Below are 27,548 nucleotides of genomic sequence, written 5' to 3'. Positions count from 1 at the left end.
TTGGCCTCGTGGTCGTTCAGTTTGGATTCATGTCTTTCGGCCGGATTTTGGCTTTTACGATTTAACATTGTTTTTCTCCGTTATGATGATGATGTTGATTGAATGAATTAATTTAAACACAAGGATGATGTTTGATGTTTAATAAATACAATGATAGATGTTTTTAATAACTAAGAAATTAGACTAAATATAAGGATGATCTTTATTGTGAAGAAAGAAGTCATCCCACATCGAGAAGAATGAGAGAAGAGAAACTTGTGATTAAAACAGAAGGACTTAGCAATTTGCCATCAATATGCTCGCCTGTTAGGCAAGGGAGTGGTGCCACTGAAACCGCACTCCCTCCTATGTCACGTAGATGCCAACTCATATTTTTTCTCATTTCATCAATATGATACCATAGCAAGGGAGTGAGAGACTGGCTAGGAAAGAGAAAAGTAAAAAGAAAAGAAAGAAAATGATTGGTTGAGAGAGGAGAGAGAAATCAAATAAAGGAGGAGAGAAAGAATGGGGAGTGCGGTAGTATTTGGGTGAAGAGAGAGAATGTGCGGTAGAAACCGCAGCGAGGGGATGGTGTTTTGGGTGATGATGTGGCGGACTCGCGGTTGAAATCGCTTCCACTCCCTCTAGCCTTAGGGAAGTTAAGTTTCATTTAGGCTTCAGCTTTAAGACCGATGGATAGCTAAACATGGGGACCACGATTGGTTATTTTGATATCAGGGACCGACTCATGCTGACTTGAACCCGCTTTAAGACCGATTGATAGTTAAATAAAGGGACCGACATGTTTAGATCGAAATTAGACTGCTCAGACTTAGACCGGTCCTAGTCCTAGATCAGGACCTATTTAGGTCCTTTTTTAGGCCGGTCTAAAAAGTCTGTCGATATCCACGTCTAATAAGATATTATGAGGTTACACTAAAATGAGTGACTTAGAATTATGAAAATATAAACTTAGATAAGAGGGTGTTTAGAAGTAGTCTTATTCACTAGCTTCATTTTAAATGTTGTCCTTGCTATGTAGGTTTATCATTTTAGCTTGTATTGTTGGAACATGCTTCATGCTTTTAGTTTGCAATATTTTCCCACTTATTACCATTGCTTGTATTCCCATTTTCATATGTAGGAAATCACCTAGTTTTGACTTTGGACTCACATTTTTTTTTTAATGTCTAATATATCCAGAGCTAATTAAGAAATTGCAACAGGAATTTTATAAATTAATTAGACCAAAATTCAAACAAATCATGAGAATTGCCTTCTCTTCAAAGTTGAAAGATCTAATTCTGGTAATACCACAACCAGTTTGTCCCAAAAAAAATATCATCACTTATTATCAAGATTCATACAATTTATCCTTTCAAATATCCCAAAATAGGATGAACAAAATAAAAATCACATTTGATGCCCACTTCATTCAGTTGGCCTCTGTCCCAAAACAGGAATATCCTCATACCGTTTCTGCATAAATAGAATATCTCTAAAATATTAGATTCAAAAAAAAAATAATAAAAAAAAAAAAACACAAGAATTCACAATATTTATCATACAAAATAAATAAAACTGGACATTACCCCAACATTGTTATTCTCCCAGAGTTTATGAACTCCATAGTCAACTGCCTGAAACACATAAATCATAACAACTCCATTACTAAATCACATTATTTTGTTATCTTTCTTGATAAACCACATGTAATTCACTAAACCACCATTTTTAGGGCACCATTCTTTAAAAAAAAGAACTCTCATTTAAGTCATTTATGTTGATATCCCATTTGTAATTTCGATAATCAAAGGCAAAACCATATGGCACTGTATGTCAAAACCCTACATTTGTTCCCCGAAATGTTCCTCCATAATAATCATCAAGGCAATCAAGGTAGTTTCAGCTAAAAGTTGTTTTTTTTCCTTAACCTAAAATCATAGATTCAATGCTACAATATGATATATCTATCTTTACAACGTATTAAGATGTTTATTTCCTTAATCTATAGGTCAAATCTATGAATTAGTTCCTAGACGCAAGCAAAATGCTTTGCTCCAACGTTTCGAAATTCTAAATAACATGGATGAAGAAAATGAGATGGAGTCAGACGTTGTGGAAACAAAACAAATCGATTAAATTAGGATAAAGAAAGTGATTCGTAGATGAAAGTTAATGATCCACAACAAAATCAGATCTAGGGCGACAACAATCCACTCTATGGACATTAAAAATTCAAACCTGAGAACCTATTAATCTAACGGAAAACAGAATCGAGGAATATGTATGCGTATGTGTAATATATATAAGATTAGAATGGATCGGAGCGCTAACCCGTTCACCGACGAAAGCACCGGCGATAACGAAAGTGACGTAGACAGAATTACGGCGCATAAGGACTTTGTATAGTCCTTCGAATAGTCCTCCGGTTCTCCGAGCTGCCGAACTCATGGCGATGGTGTAATCTCTTCCTCTTGTTGACGGGATCGGAGCAGAAATGGTGTTGGGTGTTTGTGTTTTGGCCGGTCTAGGTTACTAACGCTGCCTTTTGTTCGTGGCAATTTGGTATGAACCCGAACCGGATCCGTTCCGGATCTATAGCTTAAGAACTTAATTGGACCTACGACTGAAGGCATGTAAGTTTTATATCATGAAAATTAATTTCTGTAGTTTTTAATAAACTAAGATATACAATAAGTAGGTTTAAGATACAAGAAGGTTACGAATTTTGCAATAAGAGCATTCACAATTCGTTAAGCTTTCTCGTTACATTCTAACACTAACTTGTTGATTCAGAAAATGAATTGTTACACAAAAACATACAAAAAATTTCTAGAGATGGTACCAACACCTATTAGAAAATGAATTGTTACACAAAAACATACAAAAGATTTCTATACATGTTTTTCAAGTGTTTAATTGATCCAATATTAAGTAGTAAATGGAGGGTCATCAAACATTCTTTGCAGACGACATGCAGGCAGGGTCGGCTCAACCAGTTTGGGGGCTCTAAGCGAATAAAAAATTTGGGCCCCTTTAGCATTTACTATACTCAATGTTATAAACACTCCTCATTTATCCAACTTAGGACCGGCAATAATAAACTAATGGGTTGTTTGATACTTGCTAATTGAGTTATATCTGACTAAGTTAGAGGCATGACTGAGTTTGAAGCTCTGACTGGATCTGCTTCTTACTGAAATTATATGTTTGATTACCTCTCTGACTAAGTGTGTTAAATGTTGAATATAACTATTTTACCGTTTTGTTTTGTTTTGTGCTTATATAACCAATAAAATCATATTGAACCATACTTACATTACATAACTCCAAGTTTTCAATCCAATTGTATGGAGCTTCATAGCTCTATTCCACATATAAATTAATAAAATACATTACGCCAATCTAGTCCAAACTCTAATCAAAGTGCATATATAACCAATGAATTTACTAAATTTACATGACAAGAACAATTAACACATGTACAAATGTAACAATCACAAAATACCATATTCTAGCAGCCAACCCAAAATCAGCAAACTTCATCAAACCATTAGCCGAAAAGATTTAGCGGCTTCATACACGACCTTCAATGCATGACAATATTTAAGAGCAAAATCACTTCCTTCATTTTTTTTGCTTTGAAAACAAACCATCTTCCTACATCTGATCAAGCAACCTCCCACCAGAACAAACCATCTTGTATCAAATTTTGGCAGAGGCAAGATGTCACACCCCCGAAACCAGGATGGCAGAATCGTTCCAGGGTGGAGGACGTCATGTTTAGCATCACAACCATTGTACAATAGCAATCATAGTAACACAACCATTACAATTAATATATATATATATATATATATATATATATATATATATATATGAAAAATGTTTACATCAATCTGAAACTTGTTTTAATTACACCAAAAGTATGTAGAATATAAAAACATGACTCTTATTGCTCCGGCTCCTCTAAATCCAAGAAGTACTTGTCTACCGATTTCCGAGACGTCCGTTTTACTTCCAGGTTTTGGAAGCGGTTTCATGACGAGATGGGCACTCGTCTCCATTTCAGTACCGCTTTCCACCCCCAGACGGACGGGCAGAGCGAGAGGAAGATTCAGACTCTCGAGGACATGCTTCGGGCATGTGTCCTAGACTTCGGTGGTAATTAGGATACGTATCTTCCACTAGCGGAATTTTAGTATAACAACAGTTACCACGCTAGTATTGACCGCCCTCCTTTCGAGATGCTCTACGGGAGGAAGTGCAGGACCCCGATTTGTTGGGGCGAGGTCGGTCAGCGAGTCATTGGGAGCACCGAGGTGGTGCTCAAGACCACATAGTTGATCCAGCAGGTTTGTAGCAGAATGCAAACTGCGCAGAGTCGGCAGAAGAGTTACGCTGACAGGAGGCGTTCGAACTTGGAGTTTCAGGTGGGCGATATGGTCCTCCGGAAGGTATCACCCTGGAATGGTGTTATCAGGTTTTGGAAGAGGGGCAAGCTGGGCCCCAGGTTCATTGGTCCTTTTAGGGTTTTGGCCCGGGTGGGTCCGGTTGCTTATCAGTTGGATCTTCCGGCAGAGCTTAGCCAGATCCACAACACTTTTGATGTTTCTCAGTTAAGGAAGTGTTTGGTGGATGAGTTAGCAGTTGTACCCTTGGAGGATATTCAGGTTGATAGCAACATGAATTATATCAAGAGACCAGTTGCGATCTTAGATCGGAAGACAAAGACCTTGAGGAACAAGGTGGTTCAGTTAGTGAAGGTGCAGTGGCGACATCGAAAGGGTTCAGAGTGGACGTGGGAGACCGAGGGGGAGATGAGGGAGCATTATCCAGAGTTATTTTCAGATTCAGCAGCAGCAGACTTCGAGGACGAAGTCTAAGATAAGTGGGGGAGAGTTGTAACGCCCCATTTCTGGTATGTAATTTAAATTAAGTAATTTTCTTTTCTTATGGGGTACTCGACGAGTATGTAGCCCGACTCGTCGAGTAGAGTCGGGATTTGCACACGGTTTAAGTTGGCTACTCGACGAGTCCATATGCTGGGACTCGACGAGTCCGCCTGTCTGGATGAATCCCTAATCTCAAGGGTTTGCACCTTATTTAAACATCTTATGTGCCCCAGGACCGGCCTCCCTCACCCACAAAGAGTCCTATATGAAACCCTAGCAATTCTTTAAGCTGCCTTGAGTGTTTTGTGCTCTTTGAAGTTTTGGAAGGAGAAGGAAGCAGGATCCAAAGGAGAAGAAGAAGATCCAGGCTTTTGGGGGTCAATTCAGAGCATATAGAGGTACTAAAACTCGAACCCTTGTTGTTCCTTCAATTGAATCTCCATAAAAGCTTAATCTAATCACTTTTTGGGCCCTTTATAGAGCTACTAGTGAGTGGGGGGCATGTAGAGATAGAAGAACATCAGATCTAGTTATGTTTGAGCTCCAGAAGCTCAGATTCACCAGCTTTATTAGGCCAAACGTCCATGCAAGCCCTAGATCTACACTTTTGGCTTATTTAGGGCTTTTAATCCTCATTTGAGCATGCATGCACGTAAAGTTGGAAACTTTACGTGTAAAACCCACTCTAGGAACCCAGATCTATGAATTGAATGCCTTGGAATCGATAAAAATCAACGATATTGTTATGTCATGCAAGCAACTCGGCGAGTTGTTCATCGGACTTGACGAGTCGAGTCGCGAGTCCCCAAATTTATCCCTTTGAGAGATTACGATTGGAATCAGTGAGTAGGACGTGGACTCAGTGGAATAGGACACGAACTCAGTAATCGAGGGACTCGCCGAGTCTACGCCCTGGCTCGGCAAGTCCAAAGCAATCTTCTTGCCTTAAGAAGAGACTCGACGTGTTCATGAGATGAGGATGGACTCGACGATTTGTTCATACAACTCGGCGAGTCAGATGAAGTTAGACTGGATGTCATTATCGAAGAAGAACTCGTCGAGTCTTTGCTAAACTCGACGAGTAGTGGATAAGAAGAGAGTAAAGGGACTCAACAAGTTGACGGCCCAACTCGACGAGTCTGGTCAACTAAATGTTGACTTTGACCAGAAGGTTGACTTTGACAAGGGGTAAAATAGTTATTTTACCCTCAGTTCAGTTTTTGGTATCTGATTTAGTGTTTATGGGAATTGTAGCCGGGGAGTTCCGGAGCAGCAGTCATCCAGTTTCGGGTTTAGCATTTCAGCAGCCAGAGTTCCGAGGTGAGTTTTCCTTCCAATAGGAACGGGTCTACGGCCACAATGTCGGCCCGTCTAGTTAGCAGTAGTTCCAGACTCTGGTCCGATGCGGTAGTTTAGTGTGCTTGATGTCTTTATGATTCAAGCATGTCTTTATGTTATGTGTTCCAGACTTCGGTCCGATGCAGTATGCAGTATATGTGTTTATGCTAGTTGATATGTTTATGCTATGCTATGTTATGCTCAGTCAGTTTCCAGACTTCGGTCCGACACAGGAGACAAGGTCCCAGTCAGTTTCGGATTTCGGTCCGATGCAGTTAGTTCCGGACTTCGGTCCGATGCAGGGGACAAGGTCCCAGTCAGTTCCAGACTTCGGTCTGATGCAGTTTCCGGACTTCGGTCCGATGCAGGCAAGGCCCTGGTCTGTTCCGGACTTCGGTTCGATGTAGTTTCCGGACTTCGGTCCGATACAGTGGGCAAGGTCCAATAGTAGTTTATGTGTTATTGTATGGTATGTGGTAGTTTGGGGGAGCTCACTAAGCTTCGTGCTTACAGTTTTCAGTTTTGGTTTCAGGTACTTCCGCTAGCAAAGGGAAGAGCTCGGGATGATGGCATCGCACACACCGCAACTTCAGTTTTATCCTGGGAGTTTATTTCGGATATTATTATGATTGATACTGTTTTGTTTTGACACAGTTACTATGACATTTGAGTTACTCATTCCATGGTTTTTATATATATGATACTCGATGATTTGATTTATTGTAATATTAAAACAAAAAAATTTGGGTCATTTCAAATAGCCTTTTGATGTTTGATTCATCTTAGATAAAGAAGGGTTATCAAGGTTATACAGTTAATGATTTGATTTAACAAATCACGTGATATACCCATTATCTGATTGCTAACAACTATGAGAATGTCTATCAAAACTCAACCTTGTTCTCGTTTTTTTCTCCAGACCTGCAATTTAGATTCAAGGGGAGGGGGAGATGTTTAAATTCTTTGTTCCATAACACCTAGAATTTGATTTCAATATGGCATTTTGTCAAACACATTTTCTGCAAAATAAGACAAACTGTACAAACATAAATCAAAATATTCTAATAACACTAACCTTGGAATGTAGCATAATTTGAACACCTTTAACACAACTCTTGTATGAAGTGGAACACGGCCGGAGCTCAGGGAGGTGACATTGGACGAGGACGAGGACGAGGATGAGGATACCGCAGGGGGGAGGGGAGGAAGGAGCAGCGAAGATGTCTAAGGTAAAATTTGCTTTTGTAGATGTCGCATTTGTCGAAGGTGGGAAAAGGAGAGGATTTCAAATAAGAACAATGAGAAGCCGAGAAGGGCAAATAAGGGCAAGGAATGTTTTTTCTTCAGTCAACGACATTTTTTGGGGGACCGAATCAGCGATTTCAGGACCGAGTAAAAGGTACTTTAAGGCGGTATCAAACACCTGATTTGGACTGGGTCAGATTTTACCTCTTACTGGGCTCACTATGTAACACCCGGATTCCCAGGTATGATATTTTGTTCTTTTATTTTTGGGTTTTGTGGGGGAACTCGGCGAGTTGGCGTCTAGACTCGCCGAGTATGGTCGCGGATTTGTACGCGAGTTCACAGATAGACTCGGCGAGTTCATGAGTAGACTTGGCGAGTCCACGCTGTTTAATGAAACCCTAATTTCCAGGGTTTGAGACCTATTTAAAAGGCCTTATAGCCGTCATTTGCAGCCACCAACCCCAGAGAGAAACCCTAAAGAGATCTAGAGCGTTTGTGAGGAATGAGAGGCCAATCTTGATATTTGGTGGGTGTTTTTGCAAGAAGGAAGTGTTTAAGGCAAGATGAGGCTGTAGGAGGTGCAATTTTTGGTGGTTTTGAGCTCATAGAGATTGCATTGAGGTATTATTCTCGGACCTTCTTCAGTTTTGGTGTTGATTCTTAGTGTTAGGGTTTTCTAAACCCTTTTAGAGATTGATTAAGTGGTGTATTTGGTCCCTCATCGAGTTTGTGTTCTGGATCTGGACCCAAAGAGGTCCAGAGACCTTAACCCTTGGAGCTTTATGAGTCATTTTGGAAGTCATGAGTTTGGAATGTCATTTTTGGGACTAAATCACCATTTTGGACCATTTCTATGTTATATGTGTGTCAAGGTCCGAACTTTACATGATTATCATGCTTGGGGAGGCCAGATCTATGATTGTATGGAACAGATCTGACCTCAGAAGTTGTTTTGAGTTTGTGCATGGCATGAACTCACCGAGTCCCAAGAACAGACTCGGCGAGTAGTATGAAGGTTGCCCGTTAATCACTCAGTGAGTGGACTTGCCGAGTTGGGGGAATAACTCGGTGAGTCAGGGAGAGTCAGGGGTTTGAGATCAAGTTGGAACTCGCTGAGTTATTCTTGAGACTCGGCGAGTTGAGTCGGGGTGGCCCCGCGATTCATGTCAGGTGGAACTCGTCGAGTCAAGGGAAGTACTCGACGTGCCAAGAGAGAATCTAAGAGAGTCAGTGGACACGTGTAGACTCGCTGAGTCGCCCTTGTGCACTCGTCGAGTCGGGTCAAGTTTGACCGTTGACCTTGTTGACTTTAGGGTTGAGTACAGTTGTATTTATGAGGATATTACTTTATGTGATTAGGCGGAGGCTAGATCATACTTCTTCCGAGTCAGATATTCTCCGAGACATCGAGGTGAGTCTTCTCACTATACATTACCTAGAGTGGTATTATGTGATGACCAGAGGGTCTTATGTGTTATGTATGAGATTATGTGCTATGTGATATTTATATGTTGTATGATGATATAGACCGGACCGGAGGGTCCAACGAGCTACGGGACTGGAGGGTCCCGCTGAGACACATTGACCGAAGGGTCGTATTATAGCCTTGAGTGGCGTATGTGCTGTATGTGGTATTTTGGGGAATTTACTAAGCATTTATGCTTACAGTTGTTGTGTTATGTGTTTCAGGTACTAGTGATGAGCGCGGGAAGGCGCCGGCATGATTCGTACACACACGCATTGGAGTTTTTGTAGAGATTCTGGGGAAAAGTTTTGTGATAATAACATTTGATACAATGTGTTTGACATTATTTATGAATGAATGAACGTTTTAAAAATGAAAAATTATTTTGAAAATTTACGTTGTTACACACTAAGAGGTATATCAAACAAGGCCTAAAAAGTTTATAAATGGTGGAGTTAAAGATTATTATTATTATGTATATATATACTTTGAGAATAAATGTAACGCCCGTAGATCTGGGCTAGTCAATTTAAGGACATAGAGCGTCAAAAATGACTTTTTTGGGTAATATTATTTAGAAGGAGTAATCTTAGCTAAGATGTAGTTTATGTTACGAGGTTTCCGAATATATAAAGAACGTCGAAATCCGAGTTATAACGAAGAAGTTATTACCTGTCTGAAACGACCCAAATATTTCGTTTTTCAACATAACCAAAAACCATAATCTGAGTGTCATATCATAAATCATACATGATGTATCTCAAAATAATAATAAAACACTGTGCGAAAAACTGTATCATATCCATGTCATATAAAAATCAAGAACCAATCAACTCCCAGGATAAAAGCTGAAACTGTGGTGTGTGCGATGCCATCATCCCGAGCTCTTCCCTCTACATGCGGAAGTACCTGAAACCAAAACTGAAACTGTAAGCACGAAGCTTAGTGAGCTCCCCCAAACTACCACATACCATACAATACATATGAATCACATACTGGGCCTTGCCCACTGCATCAGACCGAGGTCTGGAACTAGCTGCATCGGACCGAAGTCCGGAACTGACTGGGGCCTTGTCCCCTGCATCGGACCGGAGTCCGGAACTAACTGCATCGGACCGAAGTCCGGAACTAACTGCATCGGACCGAAGTCCGGAACTCACTGCATCGGACCGAAATCCGGAACTGACTGCATCGGACCGAAGTCCGGAACTGACTGATCATGACATAGCATAACACATAACAACTATTATAATCACATATACTGCATACTGCATCGGACCGAAGTCCGGAACACATACTCGAATATGCTTGAATTACAAAGACATCAAGCACTCTAGCTACTGCATCAGACTAAAGACCAGAACTACCGATAATTACACGGGCCGGCATTGCGGCCGTAGACCCGTTCCTACTGAAGGGAAACTCACCTCGTGAACTGGCTGCTGAGTGTATGGCTCTGGAAGCTAGCTGCTGCTGCTCCGGTATCTCCCCGGCTACAAGTCCATAAACACACTCAATCAAATACTAAACACTGCACTGGGTAAAATGACTCTTTTACCCTTGGTCAAGGTCAACTCTCAGACAAAGTCAACTCTCGGTCAAAGTCAACCCATAGTTGACCTGACTCGCCGAGTTGGGCCGCCAACTCGCCGAGTCCCCGGCTCACACGTGCTCGAAGTCGCGACCCTACTCGGCGAGTCAGGCTATGAACTCACCGAGTCCCTCTTGCAAAACTTCAAAAATAAAAACCAAGGAATTACCATACCAGACACGGGTCGTTACAATTCTCCCCCACTTATCTCAGACTTCGTCCTCGAAGTCTGCTACGGCTGAATCTGCAAATAACTCTGGGTAGTGCTCCCTCATCTCCTCCTCAGCCTCCCACGTCCACTCAGACCCCTTCTGGTGCTGCCACTGCACCTTTACTAACTGAATTTCCTTGTTCCTCAAGGTTTTGGTCTTCCGGTCCAGAATTGCGACCGGTCTCTCAATATAATTCAGGCTGCTATCAACCTGAATATCCTCTAGGGGAACGACTGCTGACTCATCCACCAGACACTTTCTCAACTGAGACACATGGAAAGTGTTGTGGATCTGACTAAGCTCCTCAGGAAGATCTAACCGATAAGCAACCCGACCCACCCGGGCCAAAACCCTGAAAGGACCAATAAATCTGGGGCCCAACTTGCCCCTCTTCCGGAACCTGATGACACCCTTCCAAGGTGAGACTTTCAGAAGGACCATATCCCCCACCTGGAACTCCAAGTCCGAACGCCTCCTATCGGCGTAGCTCTTCTGCCGACTCTGGGCAGTCTGCAGTCTACTACGGACCTGCTGGATCAACTCAGTCGTCTTGAGAACCACCTCCGTGCTCCCGATGACCCGCTGACCGACCTCGCTCCAACAAATCGGGGTCCTACACTTCCTCCCATACAGCATCTCAAAGGGAGGTCGGTCGATGCTCGCATGATAACTGTTGTTATACGAGAATTCCGCTAACGGAAGATACGTATCCCAACTGCCACCGAAATCTAGGACACATGCCCTAAGCATATCCTCGAGAGTCTGAATCGTCCTCTCGCTCTGCCCGTCTGTCTGAGGGTGGAAAGCGGTGCTGAAATGGAGACGAGTACCCATCACGTCGTGGAACCGCTTCCAGAACTTGGATGTGAAACGGACATCTCGGTCAAACACCACCGATACCGGCACTCCATGACGTGCCACAATCTCTCGCACATAGATATCGGCTAACTTCTCCGCTGATATACTCTCTTGGATCGGGATAAAATGGGCACTCTTCGTCAACCGATCCACTACTACCCATATCGAATCCACTCCTCGTGCGGTCCTGGGGAGCTTGGTGACAAAATCCATGGTAATGTCCTCCCATTTCCACACGGGAATGTCTAACGGCTGCATCCTGCCGTGAGGTCTCTGGTGCTCCGCCTTGACCTTCCAGCAGTTCATGCATCTCTCGACGTACCAGGCGACGTCCCGCTTCATGCAGGGCCACCAATAATCAGGTCGAAGATCTCGGTACATCTTCGTCGCCCCTGGGTGGATAGAAAACCGAGACTTATGAGCCTCATCCATCAACACTTGCCGTACTCCACCCCAGTACGGTACCCACACTCTCCCGTGAAGCGTCAGCAAACCACGACTATCATAGTCAAACGAGGCTACTCGGCCCACGATTCTCTCACACTTCTGGCTTTCCTCCTTGAGGCCCTGCACCTGAGCCTCCTTGATCCGCTCCAACAACGGAGTGATCACTGTCATCCTCAAACATAGATCTCTGATAGGGGCCGCCGACACCTTGCGGCTCAGGGCATCGGCCACCACGTTGGCCTTCCCTGGATGGTAAAGGATCTCACAGGCGTAATCCTTTAGCACATCCAACCACCTTCTCTGCCTCATGTTCAGACTCGGCTGATCCATAAGGTACCTCAAACTCTTGTGATCCGTGTAAATAGTACAACGGACCCCATATAGGTAATGCCTCCAAATCTTGAGGGCAAACACAACTGCCCCCAGCTCCAAGTCATGGGTAGGATAATTAGCCTCGTGAGGCTTCAACTGTCTCGAGGCATAAGCTATCACATGGCCTCGCTGCATCAGAACTGCTCCCAAACCTGTGATCGAGGCATCACAATAGACTACAAAGTCCTCTACTCCCTCTGGCAAGGTAAGGATCGGAGCCTCGCACAATCTCTGCCTGAGGGTCTCGAATGCTGTCTGCTGCTCCGGACCCCAACGAAATACCACTGACTTCTTGGTCAGTCGGGTGAGCGGCACTGCTATCTTGGAGAAATCCTGAATAAATCTCCGATAATACCCTGCCAACCCTAGGAAGCTCCGAATCTCAGATGGAGACTTCGGGACCTCCCACTACATCACGGCCTCTATCTTGGCCGGATCTACCAGAATACCCTTCTGGTTGACGAGGTGACCAAGGAACTGCACCTCGCGCAACCAGAACTCACATTTGGAGAACTTTGCGAAAAGTCTCTCCCTCCTCAAAACCTCCAGCACCTCCCGCAGGTGCTCCTCGTGCTGCTCCTGCGTCTTGGAATATACCAAGATGTCATCTATGAACACTATCACTGACCGATCCAGCATCGGCCTACACACGCGGTTCATGAGATCCATGAACGCGGCTGGAGCATTGGTGAGCCCAAATGGCATCACCACAAACTCGTAATGACCATACCTGGTCCTGAAAGCAGTCTTCTGTACATCCTCATCTCTAACCCGCATCTGATGATATCCGGAGCGTAGATCGATCTTGGAGAACCAAGACGCTCCCTGAAGCTGATCAAACAAATCATCTATCCTCGAGAGTGGGTAACGGTTCTTCACCGTTACCTTATTCAACTCCCGGTAATCTATACACATACGATGCGACCCATCCTTCTTTCTCACAAACAGGATCGGCGCTCCCCAAGGCGAACTGCTCGGCCGAATGAAACCCTTGTCTAACAGCTCCTGCAGCTGTGTAGACAACTCCTGCATCTCAGGGGGAGCTAGTCGATACGGTGCCTTGGCTATCGGAGCCGCACCAGGAATGAGGTCGATCCTGAACTCAACCTGTCTCTCAGGAGGTATCCCCAGCAAATCCTTAGGAAACACGTCCGGGTAGTCTCGAACAATAGGAACATCATCAACTGTCGACTTGCCCTTCTCCCGGGCATCCAAAACGTAAGCTACAAAACCGACGCAACCCTGCTGAACATAGCGCCTCGCCCTTGCGGCGGAACAAAAGGTCGGTCCTCGCTGTGGCCTCTCGCCCTGAATCACCAACTCTCCCCCACTGGGAGTGCGAACCCTCACTAGCTGAAGCTCACAATCAATCACTGCCCCATTGGGGCTTAGCCAATCCATACCCACAATAACCTTATTCCCTCGCAGGGGAATAGGTACCAGATCCACTGAAAACTGCTCATCAAATAACTGAAGAGAACACCCTCTATGCACTCTGCCGACCCTCACGGTCCTATCATCCGCTATCTCAACCTCTAATGGACAATCCAGCTCCCCTGGAGCTCTACTGAATCTCTTGCTAAGCGCAAGTGATACAAATGATCGGGTAGCCCCCGAATCGAATAATACCATAGCAGAAATGCCGTTCACAGAGAACGACCCTGAATAAAACATACAATCATAAGCAATATCCAATCAATAATAATAAAGAGATGAAGGGAAGATACATACCCGTCACCACATCAAGAGTCGCTCGCGCCTCCTCTGCTGTCATCTGAAACGCCCTACTCTTCGCCACTGGCGCATCAACTCGGCCCTGCCGGCCATCTGTAATCCTCAAGGTAGCAGGGGCAGGTGCAGCCACCTTCCCTGCTGCAGCTAAACTTGGACACTGGGACTTTTTATGTCCCCTCTGATTGCACTGAAAGCAAATCAGATCTGATGCTGCGACGGCAGTAGCAGGGGCCGTACAATCCCTACTCAAATGCCCAATCCGACCGCACTTGTAGCAGCCGGAACTCCCTGCCTTGCACGCTCCCTCGTGCAATCTCCCACACTTGCCACATCGACCGTGGCTCTGCTGACTCCTAGATCTGTGATCCGAAACCTTGGGCTTTTTGCCCGAACCGCCTGAACCCGAAACCGCCTCCGGTTTCCTCTTCTTCTCCATCTCGAGATCAATCTCCCTCTCCCGAGCCCTAGCAATCATATCTTCCAGCGTTTTACAGCTGGACCGGCTCACAAACTGGCGGATATCGCTCCGCAACATCTCATGATAACGGGCCTTCTTCATTTCCTCATCAGCCACGTACTGAGGAACGAGAAGAGCCCTCTCCCTGAACTTGGTGGTGATCTCCGCCACTGTCTCTGTAGTCTGGGTGAGGTCCTGAAACTCCCTAGCCAACTGCTGCACCTCAATAACCGGTGCGAACTCCGCCCTGAACCTGGCAGAGAAATCAGCCCAAGTCATGGCGTCCAATGCTGCGTCATCTCCAATGGAATGTCCGACCTCCTCCCACCAGTCCCGTGCCCTGTCCTTCAGAAGACAGGATGCCAATCTGACCTTGTCCCCCTCGGGACACCTGCTAGTGCGGAAAGCGTTGGCCACATCCGCCAACTATCTGGTACTTGCTATGGGGTCCCGCGCCCCATGATAGTCCGGAGCTCCACATGCCCTGAACTCCCTGAATGTAAGGGTGCGCGACCCCATCATGGCCGCCACCTCGGCACGGAAGGTGCCCAATCTCTCATCCATCAGCTCTAGAATCCCCTCCTTGATCGAACCGAAGATCACAGGAGTCTGCTCTACAATGATACGCGTAATCTCCGAAGAAAGAAACTCTCGGGTCTGCTCATCCATGCGCTCATCCCCCGAGCCTGAACCTGATCCCTCTCCGGCACCTCCGCTGCCGGCCGCTGGTCTCGAACACAAAACCACCATTCTGAAACACATCACAACTACATCATAAACGGAAATATCTCAAGGGATCATTGATACTACAACTAGCTTCCTGGTCTTGTCTCAGCCTTTCTTGATTCGAGTACGGATCCTCTGCTTTCAGTAGTACGGGCCTATACTACCTTCCACATCTATCCGTACTTTCTTCAAGAACTGCTTTGGCTCCACCAAGTCACTTTTACTACTACCGTTCTCTGCTACTCTCATCCTAGGCTTGCCCTAGGGAAATCTCAGACTCAACTCAACTAGTCCTCAGCTGCTGCAGGTCTCCTTATAATGCTAATTAACCACCACCTGAACACCATCGCATGTGACGAAGATCAGATAATCCTTCAAGTAAAAGACCCGTCCCTATAACGGTTGGACTCAAACAAGAGCTGCACAATAGGGCTAGTTCCAGCACTCTGGGATTATTCAACCCTGATCACATGTGGTGTAACGTGTTCACCTAATGCCTAACTTCCATCACTCAGAACTCCCACAAAGCACGAAGCAAGCAGCATTCGGATAAAGGAATCATACTCAGGCAAAACTATTCTCAAAACGAGAAACCGATCTAGCATACAGTGCTAAGCTCATACTATCAGGCATAACCTAAACAGACTATCCTACTGCTGTCTACTCAATACTAGCATGCAATACTCATAAAGCTGTAACACATAAAGCAGGCACATAAGGCATCCTCCTAGATCCTTAGTCCTATACTAGCATGCTGTTCTACTGAAACTAAAACTGAACAAATAACTTGTATGGGTAATTTGGGAGTACTTACTTGAGCTCGGCTGATCGCATGCACCACACCCTTATCTTGTTTAAAAATTTCTTTCTTTCTAAGTGCTTTCAAAATTCTTTTAGAAAACATTTTCCCTTTAAAAAAATCCTTTTATTTCCCCTTAGTTTGAGTTCAGATACACCCGGAAGTGTATCCGAATCCCTCAAACCAGGGCTCTGATACCAACTTGAAACGACCCAAATATTTCGTTTTTCAACATAACCAAAAACCATAATCTGAGTGTCATATCATAAACCATACATGATGTATCTCAAAATAATAATAAAACACTGTGCGGAAAACTGTATCATATCCATGTCATATAAAAATCAAGAACCAATCAACTCCCAGGATAAAAGCTGAAACTGTGGTGTGTGCGATGCCATCACCCCGAGCTCTTCCCTCTACATGCGGAAGTACCTGAAACCAAAACTGAAACTGTAAGCACGAAGCTTAGTGAGCTCCCCCAAACTACCACATACCATACAATACATATGAATCACATACTGGGCCTTGCCCACTGCATCAGACCGAGGTCTGGAACTAGCTGCATCGGACCGAAGTCCGGAACTGACTGGGACCTTGTCCCCTGCATCGGACCGGAGTCCGGAACTAACTGCATCGGACCGAAGTCCGGAACTAACTGCATCGGACCGAAATCCGGAACTGACTGCATCGGACCGAAGTCCGGAACTAACTGCATCGGACCGAAGTCCGGAACTAACTGCATCGGACCGAAGTCCGGAACTGACTGATCATGACATAGCATAACACATAACAACTATTATAATCACATATACTGCATACTGCATCGGACCGAAGTCCGGAACACATACTCGAATATGCTTGAATCACAAAGACATCAAGCACTCTAGCTACTGCATCAGACTAAAGACCAGAACTACCGATAATTACACGGGCCGACATTGCAGCCGTAGACCCGTTCCTACTGAAGGGAAACTCACCTCGTGAACTGGCTGCTGAGTGTATGGCTCTGGAAGCTAGCTGCTGCTGCTCCGGTATCTCCCCGGCTACAAGTCCATAAACACACTCAATCAAATACTAAACACTGCACTGGGTAAAATGACTCTTTTACCCTTGGTCAAGGTCAACTCTCAGACACAGTCAACTCTCGGTCAAAGTCAACCCATAGTTGACCTGACTCGCCGAGTTGGGCCGCCAACTCGCCGAGTCCCTATTCTCACTCTTCGACTCAACTCGCTGCTACTCGTCGAGTATGGCATCGACTCGACGAGTACTCTCCCGATCCAAGAACTCAGACAATCTTCATCCGACTCGCCGAGCCCTATGAACAACTCGACGAGTTGTTCTTGAGCTTAAGAAGATTGCCTTGGACTCGCCGAGTTGTATGAACAACTCGCCGAGTCCCTCCATCACTGAGTCTACTCTCACTCGCTGAGTCCACTCTCTAACTCACTGGATCCACTCGACACTGATAAAAATGAAGGAATCGGGAACTCGCGACCCAACTCGCCGATTCGTTCTTCCCGACTCGCCGAGTTGCCGCCATGCAACTGATTTTTACTCGATTTTGCTTGAATCCAACACATACAATTGATAGATCTGAGTCCAATAAGCTGATTTACCACGTAAAGTTTCCAACTTTACGTGTACAACCTCATGAATAAGGGAAATAAGGCTAAAAGATGTACAAAATGGGTAGATCTATGGTTAATATGCAAAGTAACTCCAAAAAGGCAGTAGATCTGGGCTCTACAACACCCAATCATTCAGATCTAAAGATATCTCGACTTATTAAGGCATTCATGCAAACATAAGGCTTGGAACAAGCATCAACTAGATCCTAGGAGAGCTCTAATGGAGGTTTAAAGCATATAACAAGAGGTAAAATTCGAAAATACCCCAAATAACTTAGATTTGCCCTTGGATCTTTGCACTACACCTCTTCTCCTTGCTCCTTTCTTCTTCTCCTTCTTCAAACCTTCACAAAATGGCACAAAACACTTAGCTCACACAAGGGTGGATTAGGGTTCTTTCTCACAGTGTTCTCAGGGTGAGGGAGGCGAGAATGGGGCTATAAGGTGACTTAAATAGTGGGCAACCCGGGGGTTTAGGGTTTCACCCAGACGGATGGACTCGCCGAGTCAGGGATATGGACTCGCCGAGTCCCCGGCTCACACGTGCTCGAAGTCGCGACCCTACTCGGCGAGTCAGGCTATGAACTCGCCGAGTCCCTCTTGCAAAACTTCAAAAATAAAAACCAAGGAATTACCATACCAGATACGGGTCGTTACACTGTCGAAGTTTCGCAACAGAACTGGCACGACATAGCGTGACCTAAATAGTGAATTTACGTTAAAGAGATATTTATCCAAAACAATCTAAATGAGAATTGAAGATCTCATCGATAGTAGTGCAATGACGGAAAGACGGACGAAAACGGACGTCAAACGAAGGAGTTATGAGTTTATAACGGAGTTTTCCTGTCCCGACCTACGAAAAATAATATATAAGTAATATATTTATAATATATTAAAAATAAATTCAAAATTAGCCAATGAGTTCTAAACGAGAGTTGTAGAGCATAATCTCACCTTCGCGTCGATATAAAGAACGTCGAAAACGGAGTTCGTATGCGAAAGTTATGAATTTCTGAAGTTCGGGGCGCGAAACCCCAAAACTGTCAGATACCACGACGTGGCAAGTCTTGGGAGTCCCCCAGATGCAACTTGCGATGACGCATGCAGTGACGACCAAGCCCATGACGTGGAAAAAGGTGCCACGACGTGGCAAGGGCAGATTTTGCCCTATAAATAGATTTGAAGGGCCAGCCGTTTAGGGTTGCTATTTTCTCTTCTCTCTCTCCCTTTTTACCTCGATTTACGTGCAAGAAATATCCCGAAGCCCCGAAGATCCCGAGAAGAAAAGAGTTTCCGAGCCGAAACTCTGCCCGCGAGAAACCTGGTGTGTGAAGATATCCCGGTTTCACCGAAGAATACTACTCTTAGAGCTGTAGTGCTGTCCGATCATCTTCTGATCAAGTGAGTGTGTGGTCACTTTCTTCTAACACATAAATATGAAGTATTTTATAAAATACGTTCTATGTGTATAATATAAAGTTGTTTATATGTGTGGGTGTATAGTCCCTTTCATAAACACGAGTATAATACAAGTATTGTTCGAATGTATTAAGTATATGTTTGGGTGAGTGTGTAGTTACTTTCTTCTAACACATGAATACGAAGTATTTGCTATGAAATACGTGCTATGTGTTTATATATTATTTGTCTATTTGAGATGGGCATGGAATTGAAGTTTTATATAGGTTTTAAATGAGTTAAATTGTATATGTATTTTACCTCTACAAATATGTTGGGTAGAACATGGGTAGACGAAATAGTTGGTGTGTGATGAAGGATGAGTTTGAGGATGAGACGAAAGATAAACCTCGGTAGCTATGGATTTAGTACTGTAAAGATAAGCCTCGGTAGCTATGGATTTAGTACTGTAAAGATAAACCTCGGTAGCTATGGATTTAGTACTGTATAAATGAACCTTGGTAGCTATGGATTTAGTACCGTATAGACGAACGTTGGTAGCTATGGATTTAGTACTGTTAGATAGACGATGATAGCTATGGATTTAGTACCCGATGAATGAACCATAGCAACTATGGAATTAGTGCTTTACGAAGGAACCTTGGCAGCTATTGTCTTAATGCCTAATAAAGAATCCTAGCAGCTATTGTCTTAGTGCCTATTACGGAGTGAACGAATAGATGACTCTTAGGGTAGACCGTTAAGAGTAAGCTAGATAATGGGGATGGGTAATTGGGTTGATTGTTTGATGATTGAATATATATATATATATATATATATATATATATAATATTGTGGGTTGAAAACCCTATATGCTCACCAGGCTCCCAAGTCTGACCCACTCAGTTTAATTGTATCACAGGTATCGATACGAAGTTGCTTTGCACTGAGAGATTAAAGGAGATGTAAATCACTAGAGTAAATGAATGTACGTTCTGTTTATGCTTATGTGTTTGTATCGGAACATGACATCACGAGGTTTTATTATTTAATGAAAATACATTCTCTTTGAGAAATGTTTTGATAAGTTTTTATCATATCTTGTTTTGGGAACAAATTCTGCAACCGTTTTCTTTAAACGATTACTCTGATTTTAAAATAAAGCATGAACAAACCGGTCTTTTCTGACCGTGAAATTTGGAGATGTCACAATAAATTTAAGACATAAAATTAATTTTTCTAGCTTTTTTTTAGATTCAATAAACAATCACCAAGACAACTAATATAAGTGTAGAAGATATGGATTAAGATTATACCACCCCTCAGATAATGTAAAGCTCAAATCTAGAAAACTGAAAATTTTGTTCCAACTTGATTCACGTCAGTAGCAATCAATCAGCAGTTAACAATGAAATCTAGAATCAAAAATATTATTGAAAAGGTTAACCCTAATCGGCTATTAAGCCTAAATAATGAAAAAATCAAAAGGGAAAGTGAAAACACAAACACATTACCGTTTCAGTGTCCAGTGACAACCTTGAATAGTTAAATCATCAATGATTTTGAACAATGGAGTCTATGGAGAGACCGAGAATGAAGAAGGAAGAATAAGAATCGAAGAATAGAAGGTATTTTCAGCGCCTATCAGTGTGGAGGAATCGAGATCGAAGATACCTAGAATCGAGGTCAGAGATGCCTAGAAGGCTAGAACTGAGAATCAGAGTTCGAGAATGGAGAAGAAGAAGAACATAAGTGTAATCGTAGAGAAGAATAAGAATAGGAAGAGTAATCGTCGGTTGTAGTTGATAAATACTTTTGTTTTTGGGGAGTCAGACGCGTGATCGATACAGAAGAGTAAACGTGTGAAATTGGATTGCGAATTAAGTGGGGCACCTTAAAAATTAGGGCCCTAAGCCCTACCCTTACTCAAATATACATAAGGCCGACCCTATATGCATGCATTTTATATAGGTTGATTCGGACGACAACTACATGTACATTAATTATTGTAAGCTATTTGTTAATTTGTAATGGAATATTCACTAAAATGACCAAAGGAGGCCCTTGTAAGTTGCTTAGTTGTCTTCTCTACAATTACATTAAAAAAAGACAAATTTTGTGAGGTTATTACTAATTTAAAGAAACAATACAAAATCGAAAAATATTTATCAGTTTACTTGATATAACTCATCATATATGCTACATCACTATCTTTATTTGCATTCTCTACATTGTCTTCATCAAATGGCATCCTTTATGAATGTTATGAGAATGTTGTGCTTTAGTATTTTTTTTTCTCCATCGTCACATAGTATATATACTAGATAATAACAATATTATGAACAATTAGTGATATCTTTCGCGAGCCTTGTAAGTAACTGGATAGACGTAATACTAACTAAAAAAAGAGTAAATTCTACAAAATAAAAAATCAAAATTTTACTTGATAAGCGTAAGTTAGCGAGTAGTCCAACATTTTTTATGGGGATTACAACTTTCATAGTTAAATAAAATTTTGACAATTTTCTAAAATATTTTAGAATCATGTCACTCAATAACTCAAATTACAAATCATTTAAAAGCATGATTTACATTAGGGTCATCATTTTTTATACCGAGTTATCCAACATTTTTTCGTAGGAATCACAACTTCTATAGATAAATAATATTTTGATGATTCTTTTAAAAAAATTTTTAGAACCATGTTCTTGAATAACTCAAATTATAAAGAATTATTCTATATGTATCTTTACAATTGTTTGGTATACCTATGAATAAGTGAATATGTGTTTGATTTTATATGGGTATGGGAAAATGACTCTTGAGGGTAATTAACTTTTGCGTTTGTACTCATTTGGTCCCTTTTCTTTTTTTGTATTCAATATACCATCAAACTTGTTGTTGGTGTTTACCATAGCCCTTTTGACCGGCTTTTGACCTGTGATAGCCGGTTAAAGGGCTATGGTAAACACCAACAACAAGTTCGATGGTATATTGAATACAAAAAAAAGAAAAGGGACCAAATGAGAACAAACGCAACAGTTGGTTACCCTCCTGATTCATTTTCCCTTTACTCATTTACAACAAATCCCACATCATCTCCTACTGATATTAATAACTTTTATGAGATTCATTCTTGCTTCTCTTCAAAACATAACCTACGAAAGGACATTATTCATACATGTACAACTTTGTAATGCACTTGAATATTTATTAAGGGAATCTTGACTAAGCAGGCGCATTTCATGACTACATTTACATTTCAATCAAATGATTTATCGTATCATGGATTCTAGACAAGTCTACAAACGAGTGGAATCATAAGTGCTATGATTTTTGAGTTTACTTAGCTTTAAGATCGAACTCATGGGATAAGATACAACATCAATATGTACAATACACCATAATATTGTACATATTGATGTTGTATCTTATCCCATGAGTTCGATCTTAAAGCTAAGTAAACTCAAAAATCATAGCACTTATGATTTCACTCGTTTGTAGACTTGTCTAGAATCCATGATACGATAAATCATTTGATTGAAATGTAAATGTAGTCATGAAATGCGCCTGCTTAGTCAAGATTCCCCTAATAAATATTCAAGTGCATTACAAAGTTGTACATGTATGAATAATGTCCTTTCGTAGGTTATGTTTTGAAGAGAAGCAAGAATGAATCTCATAAAAGTTATTAATATCAGTAGGAGATGATGTGGGATTTGTTGTAAATGAGTAAAGGGAAAATGAATCAGGAGGGTAACCAACTGTTGCGTTTGTTCTCATTTGGTCCCTTTTCTTTTTTTTGTATTCAATATACCATCGAACTTGTTGTTGGTGTTTACCATAGCCCTTTGACCGGCTATCACAAGTCAAAAGCCGGTCAAAAGGGCTATGGTAAACACCAACAACAAGTTCGATGGTATATTGAATACAAAAAAAAGAAAAGGGACCAAATGAGTACAAACGCAAAAGTTAATTACCCTCAAGAGTCATTTTCCCAAACAAATATAATAACACCTTTTAGTGTTTTACAAATCACTTAAAAGCATAATTTAAATTATGGTCATCAATTTTTTTTTTTATACTTGTTTAGTGCTTAGCACACTCATACTCTACAAGATTCCTCTCTCCAAAGATACAAAACTCTATCCCCCACTATAATCCCTTCTCATTATTTTAAACCTTTCTCTCGATTCCCTGTTTAGCTGCAGTTCTCTCTACAATCTTCTGTAAGATTCTTCACTAACGCTTCTTCTCTTCTAATTTTCCCTTTCATCGTCATCATATATATATTCATATACGATTAATGTAATTATGCTACTTCTTTACCATCGATCTCTTTCATTTTCGTACATCTCGTTGTATTTGTGTATTCGGATTTATGGGATTTCTCTATGCGTGATTATGCACTTGATGGAATTTTCTACGGATTTAGTTGAATTTGTTTGTTTTCTAGACGGATCTGATTCGGTGACTCGCTTTTTCGACTTATGTCAAATCATCGCTTTCACGGAATATCCGTACACGAGAATGTGCTGAATATCTGTGGAATTTGGAGCACTCTCTCTATTTTAATTTAATTTTCGTGATTCACATCGATAGTACACTGATTTTGATCCTTCTTTTTGAGGTAAATCTATGTCATGTTCTTCAATTTCCAGAAAGGAATTACAAAAGCTTACATCGCTTTAAACCCTAATTCAACCATTAGGCGTCCTATCTAATCTGAGCTCTTATATTCGATTCTTTCTACCTTTTGCATTTCTTTCCCCTTTTTGTCAATCGAGTGTTGAACATCCAATTTCTTCATTGTTTGACTGATTAATGTAATTGAACATTGAATTGTCTTCTCAAATATTGAAGCTTGATGTTTTTTTTTTTCAGGTAATCATGTCATCCATAATTCTTTCTACACCATCCATGTTCAGAATTGCACCCCAAAGCTACATCCCACCTTCTGCTACATCACTTCCAAAACTCCAATCATGTCTTCCATCACTAAAGAGCGTCTCAAAAGCTTTTGGATTGAAATCCAGCCAATTTTCAAGGACAACTGCCATGGCTACATACAAGGTGAAGCTCGTTGGACCAGATGGAGATGAAAACGAATTTGATGCACCTGATGATTGCTACATCCTTGATTCTGCTGAAAGTGCAGGGGTTGAGCTTCCATATTCTTGTAGAGCAGGTGCTTGTTCCACCTGTGCGGGAAAGATAGTTGCAGGTGCTGTTGATCAATCCGATGGATCATTTCTTGATGATAATCAAATGAAGGAAGGTTATGTTTTGACTTGTATTGCTTACCCTACTTGTGATTCTGTGATTCATACTCATAAAGAAGCTGATCTTTATTGAGTTCTTGTAGTTGTGTGTCTTTGTTGTGTACAATCGAACCTTTCTTTGCATTTTAATTATCAAATGGTAGTTTGTGCCTTGTGGTGGTTTTATGATGCTAGAATACTGAAGAAAAAAATCTTGTGGTTGATGAATTTTCAAGTCTTGATAAAAATATGGATTTTGAAGTCTTGATATTTTTAACAAGAGAATTTGGTTTTGGGCCAATATTGTGGTCGAAGTTGAAATGAAATTGTTTCGTTGGGCCAAAATCTTTAACATTTGTTTTGTTCTTTGAATTGGGTTATAGTCTTCTAGAGGTAAACAAAGGCCCAATTATGGAGTTTGGACCAGACCCAACCAGTACTAGGATTTTGAACACTACCGGTTTTTTTTTTTTTTTTTTTTTTTTTTTTTTTTTTTTTTTTTTTTTTAATGAGTTTTAACCAATTTTTTCTATAACGGTTTCGGTTATATTCGGTTTGGTTTTTTCGGTTTTATTGAATTGAAATTGAGCTAAAAACACAGTTCATTTTGGTTATAGTAGAAAAACCGGGGAAAAACCGGTTTTAGATATTTATTAAAACATATTACTAATCGACAGTTCGGTTGTTACATAGAAGTTGGGATGAGATTGGAACCTCTTCGTATGAAATTGGTTTGAAAATGAATTTTATTTTGTTATTTTGGTTTTGAAAATTGTAATAAGTAATTGCAATACATAATTTAACCTACAAACATAAACATAGTATTTTTAATCAAAAGTAGGTATGGTTTTCAAATTCGTATTGCATTGCATTGCATTTCTAAATGTTGTCATCATTCATCATTCTTGTTTGATCTTGATCCCAATCATATCCCACCGCCCTGCATCAATCTTTATTTATATCGCTCGACATTTCATACAAATTTTAACAATCTTGTATGTTATTTGATGAAACTTGGACACCGATGAAAGATTGTGATGACTACATTTAGATGTCATACTTGCAAGCGATTAGAGAATGTTTTTGATTGTTGAGAGATCTGATGGTGTGATTACAATAACACATCCGCTACCTACATATATACACTAACAAATGAGGGGCAAAATGGTCTTTTAGGTTAAAAATGACAATATGGCCGATTGGGAAAAAACGGCTAGTTTTAAACTGGTTTCCCAAACTGGATCGACTCAAACTAGTTTTCACTGGTTCATGGTGGTTCATGGGCAGGATGTGAAATCTATAGAAACTAAGCTTGAAATGGGATCAATTGAGTTTAAATTGGTTTATTTGTTTGGTTATAAAGGCATCATAATTAAATAATGTTTAAAAGAATTCAGTTAACAAGGCAATGGCCCAATAACCGATTAGAAAAGCCTGTTAAACTGTTACTGCTTTTCTTGACCGCACTTGATTAAGGCTTATCTTTGTTACTGATGCGACATAGATCTCCGGGAGGTCTTCTGGACTTATGTTGTGGCAGACATCTGAGGATTACAAAGCAAAGTCGTTAGAACCGCCCCAGGGGCTGTGCCTCGGGAGCAGGCTCCAACGATCAAATTAGATCAGTTGGTAGAGATGAGATGGTTCTCCTTAGCCGAAGAGAACCATCTTGGTGTTGGGGATAGTGTATGGGCATGGTGGTTGTAGGGGGAAAGTGGCGACTGAGCCAAGGGGAACTCCTGAGTGGCGGTTGAGCCACTAGAGAAGGTTTAGGGTGGCAGCTAAGCCACCAGGAAGAGAGTCCTCCTCCATGGAGGAGGAACTGTTCACTTTATAAGGACATTTAGGTCAAGAGGAATTAGGTCAGGCCTTGGGTCAGCCCAATTCAGGCCCAGCTAGCAAGGAGCTGGGCAAGGTTGCCCGAAGGCATTGTGCGAGGCTGGCGGGCGCACACCCAACAAGGATGGCGGGAGCGCACCAGGAAAGGCTGTTAAGGGAGCGCCAAGCAGGGCTGGCAAGAGAGTGTCATGCAAGGCTGGCAAGGGAGCAGTAGGGTGTAAGCGAGACAAGCCAACTCGTGAGAAACTCGAGACCGACTCGAAAAATACTCGAAATCGACTTGACCTTAATCGAGCCGAGCTTGAGCTCGAGCTACTCGAGTACCTTATCGAGCCGAGCTCGAGTACTAAAATATTCATCTTGTACGGCTCGCGAGCTTAGTCGAGCTTAATGTAATTTACATATATGCCATTTTTTTTTAATTTATTAATTCTTAATCATTAATAACATAATAAAAAAAACTAAAAAAAAATGCCTGATAAGTGATATCCCTATCCGTCAATCCATGATCCATCTAAAGTCCTAATTCCCAAACCCAAAAAAACCCTTAAATCTTCATTCCCTTAGCTATCGGCTATCGCTATTCGCCTTATCCCCTGACCCCTATCGTTCGTTCAGACCTTCAGTCCTTCACAATTTGAAAAACGCAGATCGCCGTTCGCAGATCGCCGGCACCTCCTCCGCTGCTCCACATACCGGTTGCCGCCTGCCGGTGCACTATCTGTGCTCGTCGCCGCTGGTCCACCATTCATAATCGTCGGCCTTTAGTTCATCGATGGTTGCTGACTGCTGAGTAAGAACGGAGAACGACACATACATACATACAATTGAATGTAAGTCCATATTTCTTTCTTTTTCTTACAACAATATTCGATTTCTTTTTCTTACAGTAATATTCGGTTTCCAGCTTTTAGTTCCTTTTGTGTCTTACAGTAATAGTCCATGTGTATGTAAGTGATAGTCTCTTACAGTAATCATTTGATTTTTAATCTGTAATCTATAAAACATGATAATTGTATGATCTTATTATGTGATTTAAGAATTCAAAAGGGAAAAATTGAGCATGGGAATTCGAATTACATACCTGAATAAGATATATTGCAGATGTGATAACAGAAATCTTGTTTGGATCTTGTCATTATTAAGCCATTAGTACTTTCATATCAGTTTTATTACCATTTAGGCTTACACAAAAAAAATTAATTTATTGTTTCAGTATCATGCAAGCTTGCTGAACACTGTTTATGATTCTGATTCTGGATTTCTGTTGTTAAATTTTAAGATAG

At 41.8% G+C, this 27,548-nt stretch overlaps 2 protein-coding genes across 3 annotated transcripts; one reads left to right on the top strand and one right to left on the bottom strand.

Annotated features, from left to right (window-relative positions):
- Positions 1-1,191: 1,191 nt before the first annotated feature.
- On the bottom strand, positions 1,192-2,517 carry LOC111905384 (cytochrome b-c1 complex subunit 9, mitochondrial). Its single transcript, XM_023901081.2, has 3 exons — positions 2,320-2,517; positions 1,575-1,622; positions 1,192-1,461 (listed from the first exon to the last, which is right to left on the bottom strand). The coding sequence occupies exons 1-3, from the start codon at positions 2,434-2,436 to the stop codon at positions 1,414-1,416; spliced, it is 213 nt and encodes a 70-aa protein (XP_023756849.1). The 5' UTR covers positions 2,437-2,517; the 3' UTR covers positions 1,192-1,413.
- Positions 2,518-23,237: 20,720 nt separating this feature from the next.
- LOC111905382 (ferredoxin, root R-B1) lies at positions 23,238-24,596 on the top strand. 2 transcript variants are annotated; one of them, XM_023901079.2, is made up of 2 exons: positions 23,238-23,391; positions 24,047-24,596. In XM_023901079.2, the coding sequence occupies exon 2, from the start codon at positions 24,053-24,055 to the stop codon at positions 24,515-24,517; it is 465 nt and encodes a 154-aa protein (XP_023756847.1). In that variant the 5' UTR covers positions 23,238-23,391; positions 24,047-24,052; the 3' UTR covers positions 24,518-24,596. The 2 variants fall into 2 exon arrangements, with proteins under 2 accessions (XP_023756847.1, XP_023756848.1); XM_023901080.3 differs by lacking the exon at positions 23,238-23,391 and adding an exon at positions 23,470-23,792.
- The last annotated feature ends 2,952 nt before the right edge of the window (positions 24,597-27,548 follow it).

This window comes from Lactuca sativa, chromosome 6 (genome assembly GCF_002870075.4).
Source record: "Lactuca sativa cultivar Salinas chromosome 6, Lsat_Salinas_v11, whole genome shotgun sequence".
Lineage (NCBI taxonomy): Eukaryota > Viridiplantae > Streptophyta > Magnoliopsida > Asterales > Asteraceae > Lactuca > Lactuca sativa.
The sequence above is the reverse complement of the archived record's forward strand: the minus strand, read 5'-3'. Positions and strand labels throughout refer to the sequence as shown.